The 23,201-nt window shown below is 45.0% G+C and overlaps 1 protein-coding gene across 1 annotated transcript; it reads left to right on the forward strand.

Annotated features, from left to right (window-relative positions):
- The first annotated feature begins 245 nt into the window (after positions 1 to 245).
- Positions 246 to 22,922, forward strand: LOC106638380 (uncharacterized). Its single transcript, XM_014351504.2, has 2 exons — positions 246 to 512; positions 22,784 to 22,922. Exons 1-2 carry the CDS (start codon positions 246 to 248, stop codon positions 22,856 to 22,858), a joined length of 342 nt encoding a protein of 113 aa, XP_014206990.2. The 3' UTR covers positions 22,859 to 22,922.
- Positions 22,923 to 23,201: the final 279 nt, after the last annotated feature.

Genomic DNA, 23,201 nt, shown 5'->3' on the forward strand with positions numbered 1-23,201 from the left:
CTGGCGGGCTACACAGGGCCAGTAGTACTCCTCGGCGGCCCAGTTATTCGCCCGCAGCCGACCCGCGACGAAGCTGCCGCCAAATCATGCGACCACCTCAAGTGCTGTCGCGAGCACTTCATTGTTGTTGTTGTTGTTGTTGTTGTTGTGGCAGTTGTTGTTAGTTCACCCCCTAAATTTTGGTCCTCGTGGAGGGGGGGAGTCGAATAACGTTGGGGTGGTCTTTGGGTCGGTCGGTGGGAGGTATGGCCAGCCACGAGCTCGAGCAGGCGAGGGAGCGGCTCGGGGGTATTCTGGCCAAGGCGAGGAAGCTCGAGCTGCAGGCCAAAGAGGTGTTGGCGACGAGGCCGGCGAGGAAGCTCCTGGCACGGACCAGCGGGCCCCTAGGGCGGTGCGCCCTCAGGCTCGGCGTGCTCGTCCTCGTGCTCGCGGGCCTTTACGTCTACGCTAGGTGGCCAACGCAGTGGCCCACGCAGGAAGCAGAGACCGTCAGGACGGTCATCAGGAGAACGGTGAGCCTTTTGTTTACCCGCTTCGGTGCGTTGCGCTTTACGGCTATACGCGTTTCGTGGAGGCGCCTCTCTCCCCACCCCCGGGAAATTGAATTTCCGCGCTTTGCGTTTATTAAATTTTTATCCCTTCCCCCCCCCCACGCGCGTGTACATCAATATTACATTTTCCATTCGCTCCGCGCATTTTATAAGAATTCCGGGGAGGGGTGCAAATCGGTATGAAAAAACGAGGGCAGTATTTTTTTTCCTCCCTCATTGTTTTACCAGGTTTTTCCTGGTCGCGTTTTGGGGTGGCGAGTGGCTCGTTGTTTTTAATGAATAATAACGTAATGCGATTACCCCGCGCTCGAGGGCAGCTCGTTGTTTGGGGAAGCTCGCGTTGTTTTTCTTTTTTTTTTTTTTCTTTCTTTTTTTTTTTTTTTTTTCTCAACGAGCAGTCGATGGTGTTGTCGAAAAGCAGTACGGCCCGGTTGACTTTTACGCAGTTTTCTATGGTATATTAATTTATTGTCTTATACGATAGCAATTTATTAGGAACTGCAATTGCAGTGGGGATTATAACTGTTGACGCTTTGTTGTTCTGACTTTCTTAGATTTTTTTTTTTTTTTAATTTGACAAACAATACAAAATTATCTGTTGGCGCTTCGGGTCTTCTTTCAAACGCAGGAATAAAGAGCTTGTGGATAAAAATGAGTTGGAAAAACAATACGAGACGGATAGTTGAATCATCTTTTTTTTTACTAAGTATCAATGACGATCGCTGGTGTTGTCTTATCGCACGAAGACTTATTACTTTGTACGCAGCGTGTGTTGCGCAATCAGCTCTGATAATGTTCGTACGGGAATTAATTTTACATTTAACGGACTCCAAAGTTCGAGACGGCGCCAAAGTTCTGGTATTAAGGTCGATTTTTAATTTTTCAATGCTCACCATTACACCACCACCACTTCATCATTCAACTCCATTAAAATGTGAATTATAAATAAATCCTCGTTCCATAAGTTTAACATACATAATTGAAGATACAGTTAGTAATACTAGATTTCCATCAAAATAACAAGCCCAAATTAATACGATGATTAATTAAACTAGCTCATGCGAAATGAGGCAAAACAAAAATCAACCTTTACTTTTCCGTCCAAAACGCAATAATGAACCGCTGCACCGCAAAATTCACGCCACATTTACTCACAGTCTCTCGCAATTTGATAAATTTTTCATCCTCGCCAAGCTGTACATGTATACGCGGGATATTTTAATATACCGCTTTAAAGTGTATACATATACCCACCCGGGTCTGGCCCAAGCGGTGGAAAAGACTCGAGGCGAAGCTGTTTCATGCAAATTTTAACATTGATGAGATTCCCCTTGTACAGGATAGTAACCTGGTAAATTTACTCTGTTCGAAAGGATAATAATACCAGCGTTGCAGTATACATCAAATATAAATATTACACGGGTGTACCGCAAACGTATTTTCGCGCGGCACACACTTTTTTCCCAGAAACACTCTCAAGAAAGCACATCGGCAGAACACCCTTAGACGCTTCAACTTTAATAATCAAACTTGGAGGGGGCACAAAAACTTTTTCTCTCCCGTACACAACATACGACACTCCAGTTACACTTTTACTAGGAAACAAAAAATTTTTTTTTTCCCCTCGTAACTCGGCACACTCCGTTTTGTTTGGAAAACAAAAAGAAAACAAAAGAAAAGCCCTTCGATGCGCATCGACGGCAATCGTTCGCAATTAAGAAAACACCCATCCCCCCGGACGCAAAAAAGCCCACGCGTGTACAAACCAACCCGCCAATTAGCTCCCTCGTCTCGGGAGGGAAAAAAAAAGCTCTCTCTCCGCACCTATGCAGACACACACGCCCCAGCTGGCCGGAAAAAAAGGCAAAAAGAACACAGCTCCGTGCCCGTGTTAGCATTTAAACAGGATCACGCGTGCACGCACCCACGAGTGCATTAGCGTACTATACGTACCCCGTGCCAACTACCCGCCTATTTTTCCGCGCTCCCTTTCTCTCGTGGAACCACGGCTGCACGTGTATACGATCCACCCCACACCAAAAAAAAAAAAAAATAAGCTTCTCTTTGGCGTGCAGCTTTCCCCATCCGAGGTATAGGTGGTCTCGCGCTTATTACCATCCCTCTCGCGACATCGCTTGATGACGAGGTGGCGGGAGGAGGGGGGAAAGCGAGCAGTATCTTTGTCCCCGCTCGGAGGGAGGGAGAGAAAACGGGTGGATCGCCATCAGCCTCGAGATCTCAATTAGGATAAAAACCCCGGCTCCGCTCGGCTCTGAATGTCGCATTAACGAGTCTACGAGGCGTTCACCTTTCCCTACTCCCCCCCCCCTAGCTCGTATATATGCACACACTTGATTCACCGGAAGAAAGAGCGCCCCCCCCCCCCTGGATGGCGTTTCTCGCGCTTGCAGTGATTTTTCGCGCGATAGCGATCGGTGTTTGGTACGCGTGGCCATTGTCGCGAGCCCCCTGGTACGGGGGTGTTTTCGTTGTGTCGGGAAAATTGAAAAGCGCAGCTCGGGCCAAATTTTATGGAGCATTAAAACGAATGGCAGTGCGTATAGGAACGCGAAATGTATACACTGTGCGTTGTGCGCGTTTCAAATGACATTTTTCGTCGAGTCGCCGAATAATCAAGCTCGACAAATACTTGCTCCCAAATCAACCGTATACAAGCATGTTATGCTTATGGCAATTTACCGTGAACACGCGGTCGCGTGAGGGTTAATCCAAACTATTAATTAAGCTAAATTAGTGTTAGGCAACGATAATTAATTAATTTACGAGAGCAAATTAATAACAAAGTAGGGAGGGGGGTGTAATTTACACCAAAGTCGTAAACACACGCGTGTGTAACAAAGGGGGATGATTTGTGCAGTTTTGGGTAGGGGGAAAAAAAAAAGAAAGAAAAAAATAGAAACTTGGTAAATCCCTCGGGTTCGTATAATCCGTCAGCTGAGCTCGCGATAAATTTCCGGCTGGCTCGGCCGAGTTTTATTTGCGACGCAAAATTTTTGCACACGCAGACCCCATAACTGTCCGGCGAGTCCGCTGATGATGCATACACACACTGTCCGCCTTTTTCCGCTCGGTTGAGCGCCATTTTTTTTTTTTTTTCATCCCCCGACCGCGGCTCGCTTTTCTTATCACGTCGCCCTGTTTAATTCACTCGCCGCGTGGAGATAAAAAGTAGGCACGCGACTGTCCGCGCGTGCCATTTTTCACCTCAACCGAGGACCGTAAAAATTCGGCGCGATCGTCAAATTGCGGTTTGACCGACTCCAGGGATTTTTTTTTTTTCAACTCAAAGCACTTACTTTACTCCAACGGGGATGGTTTTATCCCCATGTAATGCAACGCCCCGGTAGAGTCATGGGAGGTTGTTTCGGATGATCAATTGAAGGGGAATGAAATTAAGGGATAATTAAGAGCTTAAACGAGGACTCCGGCAAAGGCATTAAAATGAATAACGCCCTCGCGGGCGACGGGCGCCGGCGGACTGGATATTACGGGGCATAAAACGCGACGGATAAATATACACCGGGGCGTTAAACGTACCCCTTCCATTTATTTCGCGAATTTGACGTTTTTATTTTTACCGCGCGCCTGCACTCCCGATAATTGATAGCGGCGCGCTCGTCGAGCGTAAAGTACATACACAACGAACGATGGATTATTATTATTATTATTTTCCTTTGTTACTCGTGAAAGTCAGGTGGTTTGAAAAAATTATTTACCTCCTGCATCGAGCTGTTGCTGCGGGGGAGTAATGGGCACGACATCGGGATAAAACTTTTCCCATTCCACGCGTGTCTTTTGGCAGGGAGAGGGTAAACAAAAGCACATTGGAGTTTTGATAGGTACACAGAAAGAGAGAGCCCGCGGCTTCGGGGGTTGGTGCATCCGTTGCGACGAGTCTTCCATCCGCGTACGACGGCGAAAAGCACTCGATGCGGAAAAAACTTGTGTGTTGCGCGAGTTCCGCGAAAAAGAGACAAAAGAGCTCGGGGAGACGCTTGTAATCGTTTCAAAGATGGCCGAGACTCAGGGCATTGGAAATTATCTGTGTCGATGTTTGGTGGGATTGAACATTTTCACCAACTCTTGCTGTTTATAATCAGTGACTTTGGCAAACAGCAAAGATCAATTGTTTTTCTGAACAGTAAGGAAAATACCTGGACGAGGTATAATGTCACCAGTTTACATTGATAAAACAGTAATTTTTACATTTATCACCAGAGAGTGAGAGAGAGAGCAGTGATTTGGCGCTCGGAAACGTTCATGAATAATTTTTGTAGAATGAAAGAGCCCTTTTATACGGTCCGGTGGGCAAAATCCAATTGCGAAAACGTCCGTGGAGGCATTAGATTGATTTGTCTCGTTAAAAGGACGGATTACTCATACGTACGCAACAGTGGTGACCGGTGGGTGGGAAGGGTATTTCATCGCATTGGCGGACAGGCGGAGATTCGGTAGGAAGTTTTTCAAATTAAAAAACGCTTAATCAGCCAAGCTCGAAAAGTAATAAAACAACTATTTCTCGGCGAACTTGCTTTGACTTTGCAGCTGTGGTTGATGGACAAAAAAAAAAAAAAAGAATTGCAAGAAAATCTGAAAGAAGAAAGAGAAATTGAAGTTGAGCGAAGACAAAAACAATCAGGTTGCCAAGATAATGAAAGCACCCGTAACATCTATTTTCTATAAAAAATAACTATTATTACAGTGCTATTCAGATATAACGTAAGTATCTAAAGTATAGTGAAAAATTCATGATAACTACAAACTACTTTTCGTGCAAAAAATCATAACTGTAAATATACATGTAAAAGTAGCAGTGATATTTTTACTTTGAACATGAATACTTACTAGAGAAGCATAACTGAATATACTGAGTCGCAAATTAATTTTGTATAGCAGTGCTATTAACCTCGATATGAAGGTGGATAATTTTTTATAGCCGATGCATAATTTAAATTTACTTGTAAGCGTTAATTTTTTGTGTTCTTTTCATTGAATGCACATTCGTACGAACATACACACATAAGCACAAATTAATGTATACATGTACCCATACGTCTCATGGACCTAACAAAACAAATTGAGCATCATTTAACGAGGTGTCAAGCACATCAATTATTTTTTTATTTTTTATGACGGCAACAACGGGTTTCTCCTAATCTGACCCAATAACGTAGCAAAATGTCAATATGATCATCCGACGTCGGTTGGTATTATTTACTGTAAAAAGTAATCCTCAGAAGGTCCGACGGAGAAACACGACACCCCCAAAATTTGGTTAAAAAAATCCAATTAATAAATTACTCGGGAAAAAGACAGCATTTTATTTTACTCAATAAAAATAAAAGGCACTTTCGTAAGAGAGAGCGACCTCGTCAAGTGAACCAACTCCCCGTATACATGTACACGCAGGTGGGTGTATATAAATAGATCCACTGCAGGGGCCAAGCCGAGACCGCAAAAGCCTCCTATCCTATCACAAACACACACGCTTACACTCGTAGGCCAACGCGATACCCTCGCAGATTATTCAAGCCCGGTGGTCGGCTTCGTTTGCTATCCCCCCCTAGCCCCCCTTTCGTTGGTTAATCGAACATCATCTGGCACTTCCAGCCTTTCTCTCTCTCTCTCTCTCTTTATACCCTCCGAGTCTGGTTTCTGCCCTACATATATATATATATATATAAATGTACAACCTATACTGCCAGGGCTGCATTATTAAAAAGCAAACAGCAGAGCCGGGTATACGTGCAACATCCGTGGGAGTGTATGTATATCGAGTTAATTTCCCCCCTCGCCCTCCTTCTGTCTGACATCGTTTTCCCGGAGCGCGTCAATACGAGATATGAGCTAATTATACCGTACGTGTCGGCAAAAGGCAATCAGCACGTAGGAGGGCCGCGCCTCTCTTTGATCGCGTATATCCATGCGCACGTACAAGCTACCCTCGTAGGGGCGGAAAAGGAAAAAAAAAAAAAAAATAGAAACGAGCGATCAGACGGTATACAGCTGTATTTATGCACGACAGCTAGGCAATCAGCTCGGGCGTGGCACTCTATACCCTCTTCCTCTTCTTTTTTTTTTTTTTTCATACACGTAGGATATAGTTGGCCCCCCTAGCAGCGCGCGCGCTTAATTATGTATGTAAATTACACGGGCCGTCGAAAGACCCTCACCACGCCGGCAAGAGCGAGTGGTATATCATACGGCGCGTGGACTTTAAACGAGCCTCGTCAAGAGGACCCCCCTTATCCTGCACGCACACGTATATGTATGTATATTTTAGGTCGAGCTGATGACGTCGTCTACAGAGAGCGAGGGGGGGGGGGTAAGTAGTCCGTCACGTACAGACCTCGAGTGGTCTACGAGTTTTTTCGGGAACTCGGCTATTCCTACCCCACACCCCCCCAGACCTGCCTACCTATACATCCACGGAGTGATAAGTCTAGCCGCGAAAAGTAGGTCGGCTCCCGGGCCGATAGCTGTGGCTTTAATTGATCCGATGCCGAAGTAGGCAATAGCCCCTGCGCCTGAGAGGTACAAGATTAAAGGCTCCAAAGTGCGGAAGGGGTCTTTTGGACTTGGTCCATTTGGGATGTCGCGGGAGTGTAAGCTCAATATGCGCCCCTTTGGTTGAAATGGAAAAAAAAAGTTGCAGCGCGTATACGGCTTGGTTAATTTAGCAGCGGTGGGTGGGTCCTGGGCGCGGCTGAATTTTGCACGTCGGACTCTTATAGGGGGGGGGGTGGGGAGAGGACTTTCCTGGGCCTATACATGTGCGCGTTTAATTCGTCGTTAACCCACTTTGGCGTTTGATAAATTGAAAAGGGTCGCGGGATTGCGTGCGGATGCTCGTGTATAAAATGTAGGATATAAAATGGAGCTTGACTTTTTTTTTTTTTTTTTCACGTGCGGGTGTACGATTGAAATGCGAGCGGATTAGCGTGCTATTGGTGCAGTGTCCTTTCATGTATGTGGAGAGCTCGGAGAAATATTTTTTTTTTTTTCCTACTGCTCTAAAAAATGTCAATTTATCGACAATGCAAATAATTGATCGTTAAGCCATCGTCACTGGGGCAACCAAAGTCGATTATTGCTAAAGGACTACAGGACGCAAAATATCAGCACAAACTATTTAATAAACAATTGGTTTCTGTAAGTATAAGTACCAAACTGTGAAATATAGTTGAACCATGAACTTGGTTTTAAAAAAACATTTAGATTATTAAGCAACACGATTACAATAGGTAATATTTTTAACCTCACACGTTGAACGTGTAATTTGAAATGTACTCTGTGCATCGAAAGAGGATAAGCCACGCATTTTTAATTATTTTTGAAATAAAACACTTCCTGGCCCATAAACCAACATATAAATACTCGCTCGTAAAGCTTGAGCAAATAAATATAGCCACGCGCATACGTTCACAAGGGGGGAAAAGGAAAATGGCCAATGCGCAGCTGGCCATTTTTTCCCACACGCATCACATTGACAATGAAAACGTCACCTCCCATCAATAACCACTGTATAGTACCTATGTAGCGGGTTCTGACCCACTGCACCGCCACTCGACCGATCATCAGGGCTTTTTCACGAGTTGCTCGATAAAAACGTCACACTCTCCGCTCGAGAGGGTAAAGGGGAAAAAACACTTTTGAAACTCCCTCCTTACGTACAGTCCGCGTATACGTGTAATTACGACGTACATTAATTTGCGCGGCTGTTTAACCCCGTCGTTTACTTAAAAAGCAGCCCGCGAGTGAGGGGGAGAGCAAAGGTCGAGGAAAAGAAGAAAAAAAAAGAAAAGAAGCCGGCCTATGGACAAACAAAAACTTTGCTCTGACTCATTAGCACTTTAGAAGTAAAGGGTTGTAAAATGTATATCCATTCGCTATTTAAACTATCATTATTATCATTACTGTCAAGAACATTGCACCCTAAGTGTACACACACACACACACCGGGCGAATCTCGAGCTACGCCCTTCTTTTCTTTTCTCCTCTTCCTCCCTTAAAAGCAAGTAAAACAAAACGAAAAAAAGGCCGTGTCTCCCGGTGCTCGGCTCCGCACACGGAATTAGAAACAGCACGCCGGCCGCATTAAATATTCAAGCGCGCAGAGGTAGGAGGGTATAAGCCCGCGCACAGCTACACACACACAACCGTGTAAACGAACCGAACTGTAATTGCGCGCGCGCTCGTCAATTATGAACGTATACGCGATTCAACCGGTTCTCGGCGTATTTATATTATACGTAATTACACGTCCGCGGCCCCATTCACCTCGACTTCGTGTACGCCGTTACACCCCGAGAGCTACACCGTAAAACTCGGTGCACCCGAAATCTGATGATCGGTTTTCGTGGGGCCAAACGTCGCACAAAGTCCCGCGAAACGAGCTATTTTGTACTAGGGCAGGGAAACTAAAAACCAAACGCGCCAAGGAAGAGTGTAAGAGGCAGCCCTCGTTTCCGGATGCAGTAAAGAAAAAGGAAAGAATCACGGCCGAGGGTATAGTTTGACGGAGCGTGGAGTAGTTGTGTTTTTTTTCTTCTCTTCTTCCTCGGCCGCTTCTTTTATTTTTATTCTCCCGCGAATCTTCTTTTACGAGCCCTCGACGGAGGCGAGCTCTATTCTCCGGAAGAAGACTCTCGGGCTATAACTTTAACGCCCCCCCACCCCCCTCTGCAGTACAGCGGTACTTTACGGCGATACCCGAGCTCGCGAGTTTTACCAAAGAAAGGGGATGAGCAGGTTGCGTTTATAAGCGTATATACGTGCATAAAAACTCCCGATGGGAGTATTTATAATTGTGGGAGAGGTGTGTTTTTTTCCAGTTGCACGAGTAGTGCGAGCAAGGTGGCGAAGTAGGCCAAGATGAGATGATTCTTTTTTTTTTCCCTTCCACGACGGAAGGAAGGAAGGAAGCGGGCTGATTTCTCGTAATCGAGGCCCACTCGCGCACGCGCGCCGAGAAAAAGGGGTGAAACGAGCGATCAATCTCGCGCTCGCTGACGTCTTTTTTTTTCCCCCGTCGTTCCCGCGAGGAGATGGCTGCATGCACCGGTGTTAAATAGTCCATTTCAATGGATAACCAATTTAGCGAGCGTTAAACTTCCCCCGGCCCCCCTTTTTTTGGGGGGGCTCCCCGCGTTCTGGGAATTCAATCGCCGAACAAAAAATCTCGGGTTGGGAGCTGTTCGAGCCCACGTTTTCTCCCCTCGTAAGTCAAGAGGGTGTACATAAGGGGTGCAAACAATTTTCCAATCAAAGTTTTTAATTAAGCGCGTCCGCTTCGGGGGGGGGGGGTATTCGAGTATTGATTTCCCCCTACCAAAACGCCACCTTGACAAAAAGTACCTCTCGGCGTTGATTCCGACTTTCCGATTGTTCTTTCTGCCCCCAAACCTCCCGCCCCTCGCTGATCCGAGTTCCAAAATTTCATCGGGTCTCGCCACCCATCATTAGCGCGCTCGCAGCTAGTTGGCTCGCTGATAATTAAAACGGTCGTACTCCTGCACACTCGGACTTGATTGCGCAATCAAAAATGCATATACGAGCGCGGAGGAGCGCGTGTACAATATACCAGTGGACACGCGCTTTTTTTCAAAAGAAGGTCATCATACTGAGCGGGGGGGGGAGGGGGTAATGTTTGTCCGACAAACGAGGAGAATTCCGTACAAATATTCATTTAACGATGAAACGAGATTCGCAATGCAACGATAAACGTGAACTCGTTTACAGCTCGGCGATTTCGTTTTATCGCAAGCGCAAAAGGGGCGGGGGGTTGAGCTTCTTAATCAGCTTATCGTAATTCTCTTATCGCGAATAAAACTGCCCCTGTCGGCTTATCCCTGCCTTCTTTACGTTCTTGGTGTTGTTGTTGTTTTTATTACGATAATCAGCTCTCGCGAAATGTGATTATATACGTGTACGTAAGATGAAAATCAACAGTGGACAAAAAAATAAAATATTTAGTCATCACCGGTTGTTGCACGTATGAGGGGAGGGGAGGGGGACAAACACGTTTGGGTAATCTTTAGGTTTGGCGCGCATAATGTATTCCGGGTGTATGATGGGGGCTGCTTTGTGCTCGCGCAAATTCAATTAAATCGGTGACGAAAAATATGACACCGCACGGGGCACGAATGTGCACGCGCATGAGCAAGGTCGTTAGTAGGTTTCCACGCGGGGCGTGATAAGCTCGATTGCGGCGCGAAATGTCCGCGGTTTCTATTTTTCAAAACGCGAGCATGTATATAGGCATTATGCGCGCGACGACAATGCACCCCCGACGACGCGCGAAAGCACCGGGGGCATAACGGGAATATTGATATTAATCGGCCCTGCCTCGGAGCGTCGGTGCCAGTTCGAAAAGGGGTGCGGATAATACGTAAGCCTCCGCCGTTATATACTCGAATGCTATGCCAGGCTGCTTCGATAACTCGATACGACTTATAATGTATAGGTGCTCTCTGTATGTACATAAGCGCCGAGAGGAAGCTTCGACTATCGACGCTTTTGGCTCGGAGGCGTACCTATATAGTGCACGTTTTATCGGCGCTACGTGCATTTCTGTACGTCGGTATGTTACAGTTTCGGTGCGCAGAGAATTTTAACTTTTACTCGATACTTTGAAAAAAAAAGGTTTTTGTTACTACTTGAATATGAAAGAAATTTCTTGAAATTAATTTTGAACAAAGTAACCATAGCGCAATGGATGTATTAAAAAAAAAAAAAAAACATTTTCGATGGTATTAAGTAATTTCTTGAAAAAAGTCAGAATAAAAATGTAATCGCCGGGAGGACGTGAAATACACATAAATTGGCATCGGTGAAATCTCGCAATTGAGTATTGCCGCGTGGAAGAAACGGTGGATGATAAACGACTGGGAAACATATTCGCGGACAAAGGCAAACGTAACTTTTGTTAATTTCGGGAAAATTTAAATTTTCCAATTAACCCCCGTCCGACAGTTAAAATTAGCGGAGGGTGGGGTGGTTATCCATTTTCTTATCAATTGAAAATTTTGCATCGCGACCTCTTCGTAATGAGGTTTACGAATATTATATATATACCAGGGAACGTCGGGGGAAGTCCCGGCGATTCATCAACTCGGATTCCAAACTAAGTACCAACTTTGCCCCGCATTGTGCAAAAGGGGGGGGGAGAGGATGAGATGGGGGAATAATTATACTTGAAAAACTATTTTTCCTCGCGTTCGTTCAAATTATTTCTCATTGATTAAAAAGAATTGTGCCTCACGGACACTCCGACGTGGGCGGGTATTATGTACGGAGGAAAATCGCTGAGGTAGGTAAAGACTGGCGAACATCACTTTGCCGGATGGGGCAGGTAAGTGCGCGCGCCTCTGACAAATAGCTCCTTCAATAAGTTTAAATAAGCACAAAGAAAATTAATCTCGGCACTATCGCGGACCTGATTACACTCATACGCTTGAATAGAAGAGAGTAAGTATAGGACAAGAGGCTCTTTGGCTTGTGTGTTATACCTTGGGAGCAAACGGAGATTATTCATATGGTATAGTAAAAATAATCATAAAAATATTGAAGCAAATAATCTTTTTTTTTTTTTGCTGTGTTCAAAATGTTCTTACAACTATTTACACAATAGTTTACATTCGTCTGATTTTCGGACCCCTTTTTCATTTGTATACATCGCTCTTCGCACTATTTTATCAAATGAAATTAAAATTTATAAATTTTTTAATAACAAAGTTTTAATGTCGGTATTTTATTGAAAAGAGTATTATTTGTATGCTCTGTAAAACAAAACGAAAAATATATATTATTGCTAAACAAGAACAAAAACTACAAAATACAAGAAAACTCATGTGATTTTAAACAGATAAAAACATTTGGCTTGTCTTTGGTTGTACCCCATCACACTACTTTGAAGGAGTCTCATACAAAGTATATATCCTCAGCTGTTTATTTGACCTTTACCTGATAAAACACCTAATAATGATTTGACTCACGTATACCTATGTAACGACGCAGGATCTCTTGGATATGCATTACATCCGACGAAATGGATACACTTCATCTAAATTTATTTTTATCAATTGTACCTATATGCATATATCAAACTTTTGCGTACGTGTGTACACACAGATGCGAGACGCAGTGGCGAGCCTCGTCAAATATTGCCGCGGTATATAACAAATCCCAAATGAAACGTCGAGAGATGCTCCCAATATACCCCATACCACATACTCCACGGGGTGACCGTCGCACAGAGCGCATCAACCCCCGTAATGGTAACACGTAATTTCGGTCTCGAGGAGCGCGCCGCGCAGTTTTTCATGCAATATAGCCGCGCATCACCCCCACGGCACGGTCGTATACAATACTTGACGACAAGGGAGAAGAGGAGGCGACGCTCGAGAGCCGCGGTGTAACGACGGAAGCGGGCGAGCGATATTGAAACGCTAATATTCATATTGCAGAGCCGGAGTGGCGCCACAGGGCGGGGGACGGAACCTCGGCGGTATTACAAAAGGGGATTATTACTTTTCGCATCTCCCTCTCTCTCTCTATCTGCAGGTACATCGAAATTTGTTCGCGGTCCGCGGTCAAAGGCACGAGCGATTCGCGCGAGTTTTTTTACGATTCATCGTCCACGGAAGAAACCGCTCGCACGAGTAAACGCGGGCTGCTACACCGATCACCCCCTCCACCCCTGCATGGCTCCGCAGAATTGAAAAATCCCCATGTATACTCATATCGTTCACGGGAAAACTAGATTTACATATACGTGGGCATTGAAATGCGATCGCGAGAATTATTGGTTTTAACTTTGGGCCGCGGGTAAGTTTGACACTGTACGAGGCGTCGCCGGCGGTGATGATAAACGAACTCCGCGGGAGAGCCGATGACGCCTCGGTGGGTCCCTCGAAAGAGACCGGGAAACTCATCCATTTCCCTCCTCGAGACGCGTTCCGCAAGTTCGCGCTTCCAAAGGATGACTTACGATTCGCCCTGCACGTACATACACACATATAAGCCGAAGGTGGCATTGTGCGCGGGTGTGTTTCGGCGATACGAGAGCAGTGTGACGCGGAGAGCGCGTAATTCTCTTTAACTTGGCGGCCAAGTTTATGGGGCGTGCACGGGGGGGGGGAGCCTTCGCGTAATGGCCTATACGAGCGATGCTCACGGGAAATTGAATCGATGCGAAATTCAAGGGCTGGAAATGCCTGGCCGCACACACACACACACATTAAACGCTGTAAATATCGCACAATACAAGAGTTTGAATTATTATTGCCCGTATATAATATATATAAACACACATGTACATTGGGTGGGGGATTAAGTACAAAATCATCCACTCGGGTGAAATTATAATGCCTTTGCGTTTGCACCTTTGTCATTTTGTGCATGCGAATTTAAATTAATCATGCCAGCCGAAAGCGCGCGTTTCAGATTTGGAAAATCGACAGATGGGAAAAATATAAATATGTGTTGTCTATGTAATCGCCAGTCGAGCTGGCGGTATATTCCATCGTCGATATGGTTTCCCTTTGAGGTGAATTTTTACTCTCCCCCCCCCCCCATCATCGAGTCTCCTCTTTTTAACCAATACAATAGCCGACTCTCGCGTCGAATTAAAACCCACCACACGCTCGCAACTCGGAGAATCGTAGTAGGCGGAAACGTGGTGGTTTTACCAAACCAAAGCCGCATCGCAAAGAGGGCTAGGAGGGAGGCATAGAGGGGGTAGCTTTCAAACTTCTCACTGCGTTCACGGGCCGTTAGTGGTGCATGCGCGCACACACACACAGATACTTCATCACCTCCTCCCACGAGCGAGATTAGCAAAAGATCAAGTGTACACACGTACAGTATGCTCTCTACACTGCAACAGCGTGTATATATATACATGTACTCGGGAGTACGAAATTGAAGTTAAACTTCAGTGTGAGCTAACAACGCCCCACCCAACTCCCGAGTTTATATAACCAAGGCATATAACTATTAGTACACAAAGCGCGCGGGATGGGAAGAGGGACGGAGAAGGAGAGTCCCTGGGCGTTATGTTATTACGGGCTAATGCACACGGGGGGGGGGGGACTGCTCCGTCGTCTGCTCTCGTGCTCCGCGTCTTTAATACTCGGGCAAAATCTCTTCGTTCCATATTCCGAGCGCGACTTTACGGGGACAGAGCGCGTGCACTGCAGCCGTGGCTCTCGTTGAAAAATGAAATTTCCCGCTTTGCGCTGATGCGCGTCGGTGAGCTTCATTGTTATTGCTGCGAGAGAAAATTTCCTCCCCCCCCCTCCCGGTTGTTGTTGTCACGGCGTTTTGTTTGAATCTGTACTGAATGGAGATTTTTGTCCCATTTTTATACTCTATTTTTTTTCGTCGATAATTAAAAGAAGAAGAAAAAAAAAACATCTCCCGCCATTCTTCGTGGAAAACCACAATTTCTCAAAGCGGCTGACTTACTTTTCCGAGCGTGCAATATGCATGAGGTAGCGAAAGGTCGAGAAAAGTACGGAGGAGATGGGGAAAAAAAAGAGGCAAGGAAAGGAGCCGAAAATGAATGCGCAATTCCGCATACAGCCGAGCTCTCCCATTTTTTTTCCTCCCCTCCCCCCCTCCCTATCCCGACCAGAACAGGTGTACCAGGGAGAGTGTATACATGTATAATCGGTTGCTCCTTGAATTTGTCGGGCCGTTTATCATCAGAGCGGCTATTCAGGTGTGCCGCAAAAGTCTCCCCGGGAAATGAATTTTCGCGAGATTTCGCGACGACGAGCAACTCCCAAGAGTCATTGTGGGTGTACGTATATATACTCTTGTCTACACGCACCCCTTTGGAAACGCGACGTTTTTTCCCTCGAGATGTTTCGGTCTACGCCTACACGCGTGCGCGCGCTCTCGTGGCCTCGTGCACATAATCACACAACAAAGTGGATGGAGAAAGTAGGTATATATACTGCTTTCAACATTATTAATTTACTTACTTATCGCAATAATCATTGCTTTTTATTCTTACTCATCCCCAACCACACTTGACCCGTAGCTCTGTTGGTTTTACCTTATATACACTCGTGAATAGGTATACATACAAAAGGACCTCAAAGCAGTTGAAAAGAGCTCGGGGTGTAGCTATGCGTATATACATAGCCAGGGAGATTTGCAGGCACGCGTCATATCTCCACTTCTCCGCTCTTGATCAACTTACTCGCGAAACTTTGGGCTTTCACCTCGTTAACCTCACAGGGGAGGGGGTGCGGAGTTACGTTTTGGCGACCCAAACTGCTTATCTCTCCGTCTCCGCGTGACCGAACTTTTGGCTAGTAGTGTCCGAGGCACATCTCTCTCTCGGTACGAGCGCTGACCTCCAACGGATAAGGCTCCCCGATTTTTCTTCCCCGGACCAGGTTTTGATGGGACACCCGTAGGGTTTTATCTCTTCGTGCTTACGCTCCCATTAGATAATTAGCTCGATGAACTCGGAGCTGACGCGTTTATACCCGTTTGGAAGTAGTTTGATCAAACGGAGGGAGGACAGGTATTTTTTGAAAAAGTTTCACTCCTCGTACGTACACAATTTATTACCTCTGTCGCGTATACCAACCCGTACAGGTATGAAAAATCGACGTCCATTGCAGGTACAAACGAAAAATAAAACAAGCAGTGGAGGGTGAATAAAAAAAAAAAAAAAAAAAAAAAAACATTCTCACGGGTGTGTCCCGCGTTTAGTTTTAAAGCACAACAAATGGCAGTGGCAGGGTTTCATTTCCGCGCTCGGGGGAGATACAGCCCGAAAAAACTTTCGTCACCGGCGCTAAAAACGCCGAGAGGGAGGGCGTACTTTTGCCGGCCAACTAAATTCAGAAAAATCGCCGTGTCGTCCCCCTTGGCCCATGCAACGATGGAAAAAAAAAAAAGAAAAAAAAAAACACGTCCGAACTCGATGGACACACGAGCGCGTTCCCTTTCGAGAGGCTCTCTGCTGCCGCGGAGCGATAAATCTCTTCCTCCGGGGCGCATCTCCCCACCCACCCCACGCACACTGTATATGATACATACGAGGAAAGGGGGTAGCTGCAGCAGCTCATAAGAAAGAGTGCAACAATTTTCCTAGGACGGGGGGGAGGCGAGCTTTCGGCCGGGCCGTGTAAACGTCACCCGGCTACTTGATATACGGGGCATGTGCGCCACCCCCCACCCCCGAATGACTTTCTATATTCCACCCCGTCCTCCTCTTTTATACGTGCACGATATTCATGTGCACGGCTCGGCAGGGCTGTGATACACGTACGAGGTATATGTGTATATACTTGTAATATTCTGTATTAGCTTTACTGTCAAAGTACCAGCAGAAATTTCGTGTGGGCTCTCTGTATACAACGGGTGCGGGGCACGCGTGGGCTTTGGAGGACCCGCCGCGGGGTTTAATCACTTTTTGCGCTCAAGTCGATGCCGCGGCGGCGCACGTCGACAACGACGGAGCAATTCGTTTGAGTGATATTGCCCGCCCGTGTATATACGTGCGTGGAGGGGTATTGATGTTACTCGCGCGCACGTGCTTTCAATTTACGCGGGGCGGATGATTAATTTACGTCGGTAGGTGGGGTATATTTTGTCAATTTTGACGAACGAATTGGCTGATTGAATTTCTGCGTAAACGCATAGGTATCCCTCCGTATAGGGAAGAGAGAAGATACGGGATGAGGTTTCCTGATACCCGAAAAATTCAAAATCGAGTACACCGTTGTGATTAACTAGTCTGAAGGTACTTGGAGGTCTAAAAAATGATTGTGAATTTCCAAAGTCGGATATTATTACTTAGGAACCCTTACATACTTACGTTGATTTGCTTGTAAAAAAAAAGGTCCAACAAGCCGCTGTGGATGAAAGCTATTCGATGATTATTTTTCGCAATGATATAATATTTCATTAAATTTACAATACACTAATAAAACTTACCGTGCTGGAATGCTGATCTATTTTTATTTCACCGTCTAGGGACTTTTTACTATTGTTTGTACAATAGAAATTACTGTCCAGAATATGGTAAAAATTAGGTTGGCCAAAGTAAAAAGTAACTAAACACTAAATTACCATTCTAGCACGGTAATTTTTCATTATTTTTTTGTTTTTCATTCAGTGTACCAAATCGAGCCACCGATTATATTTTAATGAAGGTTAAAGGAGCCCAGGAGTGATTTCGGATGTTTTTTCAATGTTTTGGACAAACTGCAGCTTCGAGTCTGCGCAGCTCACCGATCGCGGAACCAAAGAGCCGCGCAGAGTCCTTGAAACAATAAGATACCAGCTGCCCACATTCTAATGCAAATGCCCCAAAAGCTCCCCTATAATACCCTCAAGTCAAAGCATAATCACCACAAAAGAGAGAGAGAGAGGCCGCTCGCCAAATACCCGTGGCCCAAGATTACACAAACCCTCGCCCGGAAAAGCCTCGTATAAGAAGCTCACAGTACGTATCGATACATTCGATCACCGGCTCGCACCCCCGCGGCGATTAATCATCTCTTCACTAATTAATCAGCCGAAAGTACGGGCCGCTGCAGTTGTACGCTTCACTCCCGATCTTATACACGTTTTGTTGTGCGCTCCACACGACTTTTCATCCCTACCCGATTAATCACATCAAAGGGGGCCAACAGCAGCCGCTCGCCTCCCGAGATTAATCATAGATCGGCGTCGCGCTCCTCCTCTCTTTCGGTTTCAATTAGCCCGACAAGCTTATACAACTATATACGTATCACACGGTCCATCCGCCCTCGGGGTAAAAAAATTCACTCCGAGCTTGGGTACATTATGCGTGTATACTGAGCTGAATCAAGGGGGGAAGGAAGGACAATGCCGGGGTGCACCTGCCGCGGAACAGATTCGCCAAGTCGAACTCCGTAATGCACCGCTCTCGGCCCAACTTTACAATCGGGATATCTACCGCGTGTAGTACACTTTAGTTGGTGTACCCTCGCGCGTGAATTGTACGAGCTATAATTGTCGCCGCGGACCCTCGGACGGAAGTCACACGGCAATGGGGGGGTGGTTTTATCAGAAACTTTGTGGAAAAAGTCATAGCTTGGCTGGGCGTCAATTTTTGAGCGTCCGGTGAAATATATAATATATATACATATATAGGGGATGGACGGGCGCGCGATGGAGTTTGCAAATTGCGTCCCGAACTTGGGTAATGGCATTCCGTTTGCGAGGGAGTGAATTTTGATCACCACGACTCGGCATTATTCATGGCTTTTGTTTTCGACGTGTAGCCCCCCCCCTTCCACCCGTTGTCGTGTGTTTTATAATTAAAATATACATCGGCCGATCGTTGCAATTCGCGAATATGGAGGGGATTTTTTTTTGGCTCGCTCTGTTTTGGGCATCGAGTATAGGGGGTACGGTTCAATTGGAATTTTACATTTTGCACGGGGAATTGACTTTTGCAGGAAATTTTTCATTTTTTTTATCGATGAGACAGAGACTGGGGGGGTTTCACGTGCGCTTTTGCTTTACCCTGCTATATTTTCAACATCAATTCGCGTAACATTAATATTGGATATATATCTGCGTAATCAAATAGTCGGACGCATTTATAATTGTGAAATACACCCCACCGTCCAGGTATATGCCAATATCAGTATTATTGACGTTTAATTTAACCATCAAAACTCGCTGGAGGTTTTTAAAATATTGCGCAAATTTTACCTCTTCCTTCGTTTACTAACATTCATTAATTTTGTAAAAAATATCCGTATAGTATTTCTACGCGACTTGTTTGATATAGCAAGACCGTATCGATTGCACTGGTAAGCCATCCATCCGTGAACAATTATTCCACCAATATTATAAATTTCCTTTAATTCATTTATTCCATAAAAAAATACCCATACAGTATTTCCACGTGATTAATTGAATAACAAAACCATCAATTGCACTCGTAGGCCATCCATTTATAAACAATCATTTCGCGAATATCACCTTTGTTTATTTATTCCACAAAAAATATTCGTATTTTATTTCCATATGATTTATTTGAAAAAAAAAAAAAAAAAAAAAAAAAAAAAAAAAAAAAAAAAAAAAAAAACCCATCCACGACTTAGTTAACTTTCTCGCGCGTCAACTTGACCAAACGAACGAGCGCCTGTTGTTCTTGCCGGGTGATTCTCCCCGCTATAGACGCTTCCTCCGGTACACACGTGCAGCCTGCCATAGCCATTGTCGCCTCCCCCTCCCTCCCTACGTGGAACGTGCATGAGTAACAGTATAACGGATTGCGCCGACTCTCTATGCCCCTCGAATGCCGTTCTTCTTTTCTTTTTTTGCTTTGCTTTTCAATCGCCGTTCCATCTATTGAGTGACGGAATGCACCGGCAAAAGTACAACGGATTGGCATTGGTTTCCGCGTGTCGGAGGCCGAGATGTTTAGTGAAATTGACTTGGATGATTGATAATCAACTGTGTAATGTAGAAAAAAAAAATGCGAAACGATTAATTATTGTTTAGCTAATGATTGATCTCTTCGAAAACAACAAATTACAAGTACTGTTACTCGATGTCATTGAGTGTTTTCGATTAAAAAACAAAGTGCCAATCGAAAGTGAACAAACTTGCATGTACATTTAACATGTAAAACATTAAACAAATTAAGAGAGCTTTTTGCTGGGTACGTAATAATATACACTTGAAAATTAGCGATTGAAAGGAATGTCGGACGAAAATTACGAAAATTTAACAATTATCCGGTTATTGGGGAGAATCCCGCAATTGCGTGATTTTATTCGCGATAAATAGGCATTTAGTAATATTTTTTCGCCCAAAGAATTAAAGGACGCGTCCCAAAAAAAAAAAAAAAAGGAAAATGCGAATACACGTGATTTCACATTACAGCTTCGGGGGTGAGAAAAAGAGCAAAATCAACCTACAGAAATATTTTTCATCTGGCACCGATTGATTGTTTGCTTCTGCCATACAACAAATGAATGCGAAAGAAAAAATGAAAAACCAACCAAAGACACAAATGTTGACGGAACAATCTGGTGCATCATCATCACATAAAATTCGACACACGTGACTTATGCATAAACGAAAAAAAAAAAAAAAGCAGCAGGAGGAGGATGGGGGGTAGGGGTGGTAGAGCCAACGGCGCATCACGAGAGTAAACAAAATTTGCAATCGCTCATCAAGTTTTCAAATTGCAAGGCACGGGCCTCGACACCCACCATCACGACTCTCGCGCGAGGATGATCATTCTAACGGCACGCGCAAGAACAGACATCAAAGTACAATCCATATACATATATATGTATGCATAAACAAGAAAAGGACAAAAAGCTGCGCGTGTATAAATATTAGTTTCAACCACGTGATAACAAATGCATCGGGCGGCATCATCGGGGTCATGCCTGGCGTTTTCTCGGCCTCGTTGAAATTTCACGTTCTAATAGCCAGAGGCGGGATATCGCGCCGCGGTATAGGTATTATACCAATTTATAGATGGACCGGCGTTGATATCCCGGTGGGAAATCAGCATAGCGGTGGTGCCCTCGGCATCAAGACTGCAGGGTTTCAGCGGAGAGAGGTACGGCGGACGCGTCGGTGTGCACATAATATATAATGCAGCCGAGGACGAGACACACACTCACCGACACGTACAAGCGATAGTTTCGAGGGAGAGGGGCTGCACGATGGGTCATCAGGTATAATCACGCGGCTCTACGTTGTATAGCGCAGTAGTGGCACTTACGCAAAACAATAACACGTTTTTACGGGGCATTGTGGATTCTCGCGCATTGCGCGAAACCATTAAATTCGTGCGTACATGTATATACACGTACACCCTGTTGGCTTCACCCACGTATATCTGATACTCCCACCGCGAATTCACCCCGTGCACCACCGATGTAAATTGAGCGAGAGGGGGAGGGGGGCAGAACACGTGCTTGTACAGCTCTTGAAAATCCTACTAAATGCATATTCAAAAAGTTTCCGGGGATAGGTAAAAGCGACGGGAGAGCAAAGTACACACACTATGCACCCACGTTTGATATACATGTAATATATTGCTTTCGGAGTTTTGCTCCGAAATGTCGCTCAATCGGCGCTCTGTATACATACTGGCACAAAAATGCGTTTTTCCGCGTTCGCAATACCTCAGTTCTCCTCACACCGTTGGTGGTAGAGACGTACCCCAACGATTATATATATACCGACTATTTTTATTCATGCACCTATGTTTTTTTTATCTCGCCTCTGTGGTGTTGCCCTCCCCCCTCTTTATTTCACCTACCCTAGAGAGTATTGGGTTACTTTGATCCCTCGACCGCTGGCTCGTGCACTTTGATGAAGCCGCAGGGGTTCGTGCAGTAAATATAACCATGAGCCGGGCTTCGGGGGTTATTTTTGGTGCTCGACCGACTTTATTAAATTGCACACGATGGACCAGTACCTACCACAGAAATAAACATCACAGGGGGATATTCCCCGAGTTGGCGGATCTCTCGATATTTTTATTTTGTATAGGGTCAAGTAGATACGTCCAGATTAGGTCAGACGGTCGATGGGGTACGTATGACGCATGTTCAACATATCTACTTGAATCATCGATGGGCCATTGTAAAGTGAAACGATCTGTCGTTTTTGACCTATAGTTTAAAAATTCATATTTAACTGTTACCTTGAAGCTGATTAAGGGCATAGCTGTAACGCTCATGTACAAAAATGAACTACTATTTATTTGGACAAAATTAATTCTGAACTGATAAATTTTGCGATTACTTACATTTATATGTGTATACGAATGAATGTCAATAACACACATGTGCATATTATTTGCGAACAGTTATCACACATGCATACGTAGTCGTTGGCGCGTTGATACCGTACTTTAGTACCTATGTAATATCTACAGAATGTCTGGAACGAGATGCAGTCACGTTAAAATTCAATTTGATTACTAATATACATGCATGCATACGAACTAGACGAGTCCATGGGTGCACACTCGAAACATTCAACAACAGAACGTATTCATGCATGAACGACCTATCTGTTTGCCCACACCGTGATGTGTAAAGTACGAAATACATATTTCACAAACCCGTAAATACGTGAATTACGGGTGGATAAAAATAAATTTCCAACAAAACAACAATAGTAATAATAATAACATTAAAAAATGTGTGTTGTCTGATTGTCTGTTGCAGTGTGGCTCCGGCGACATAGTCGACAGAGTGGCCGCGTTCGTGCACACGAGCTCGTCGACGCAGGACGACTGCTAGTGCCGGCCAAGGACTCCGAGGCCAACCGCATCTTCGAGGAGCCTCGGAGCTATATCGGCGTGGCTCTCGCCCCATCGCCAAAAGGCTTATTGTTCACAAGTTTTTTTTTTTTTTTTTTTTTTTTTTTTTTTTTTTTTTTCAATGGTTCTTCAAAGTCTAATGTCGAGTTAGACAAACTCTCTCTTTTTTTTCCCCTGATTTTTCGCGGGTGAAGAGTTTCGGTTGTACATTATTCGACGGCCGCGAGCGCGAAACTTTACAGTCAACACCCGCGACATCAGCGGGATCGTAAAACCAAAGGAGTGAATCATCGGAGCTTCAAAATTTTTTTTCATAGTGCATT

Source organism: Copidosoma floridanum, unplaced genomic scaffold (assembly GCF_036245765.1).
Source record: "Copidosoma floridanum isolate Cflo_tuat_1 unplaced genomic scaffold, Cflo_Japanese_pri ptg000019l, whole genome shotgun sequence".
NCBI lineage: Eukaryota > Metazoa > Arthropoda > Insecta > Hymenoptera > Encyrtidae > Copidosoma > Copidosoma floridanum.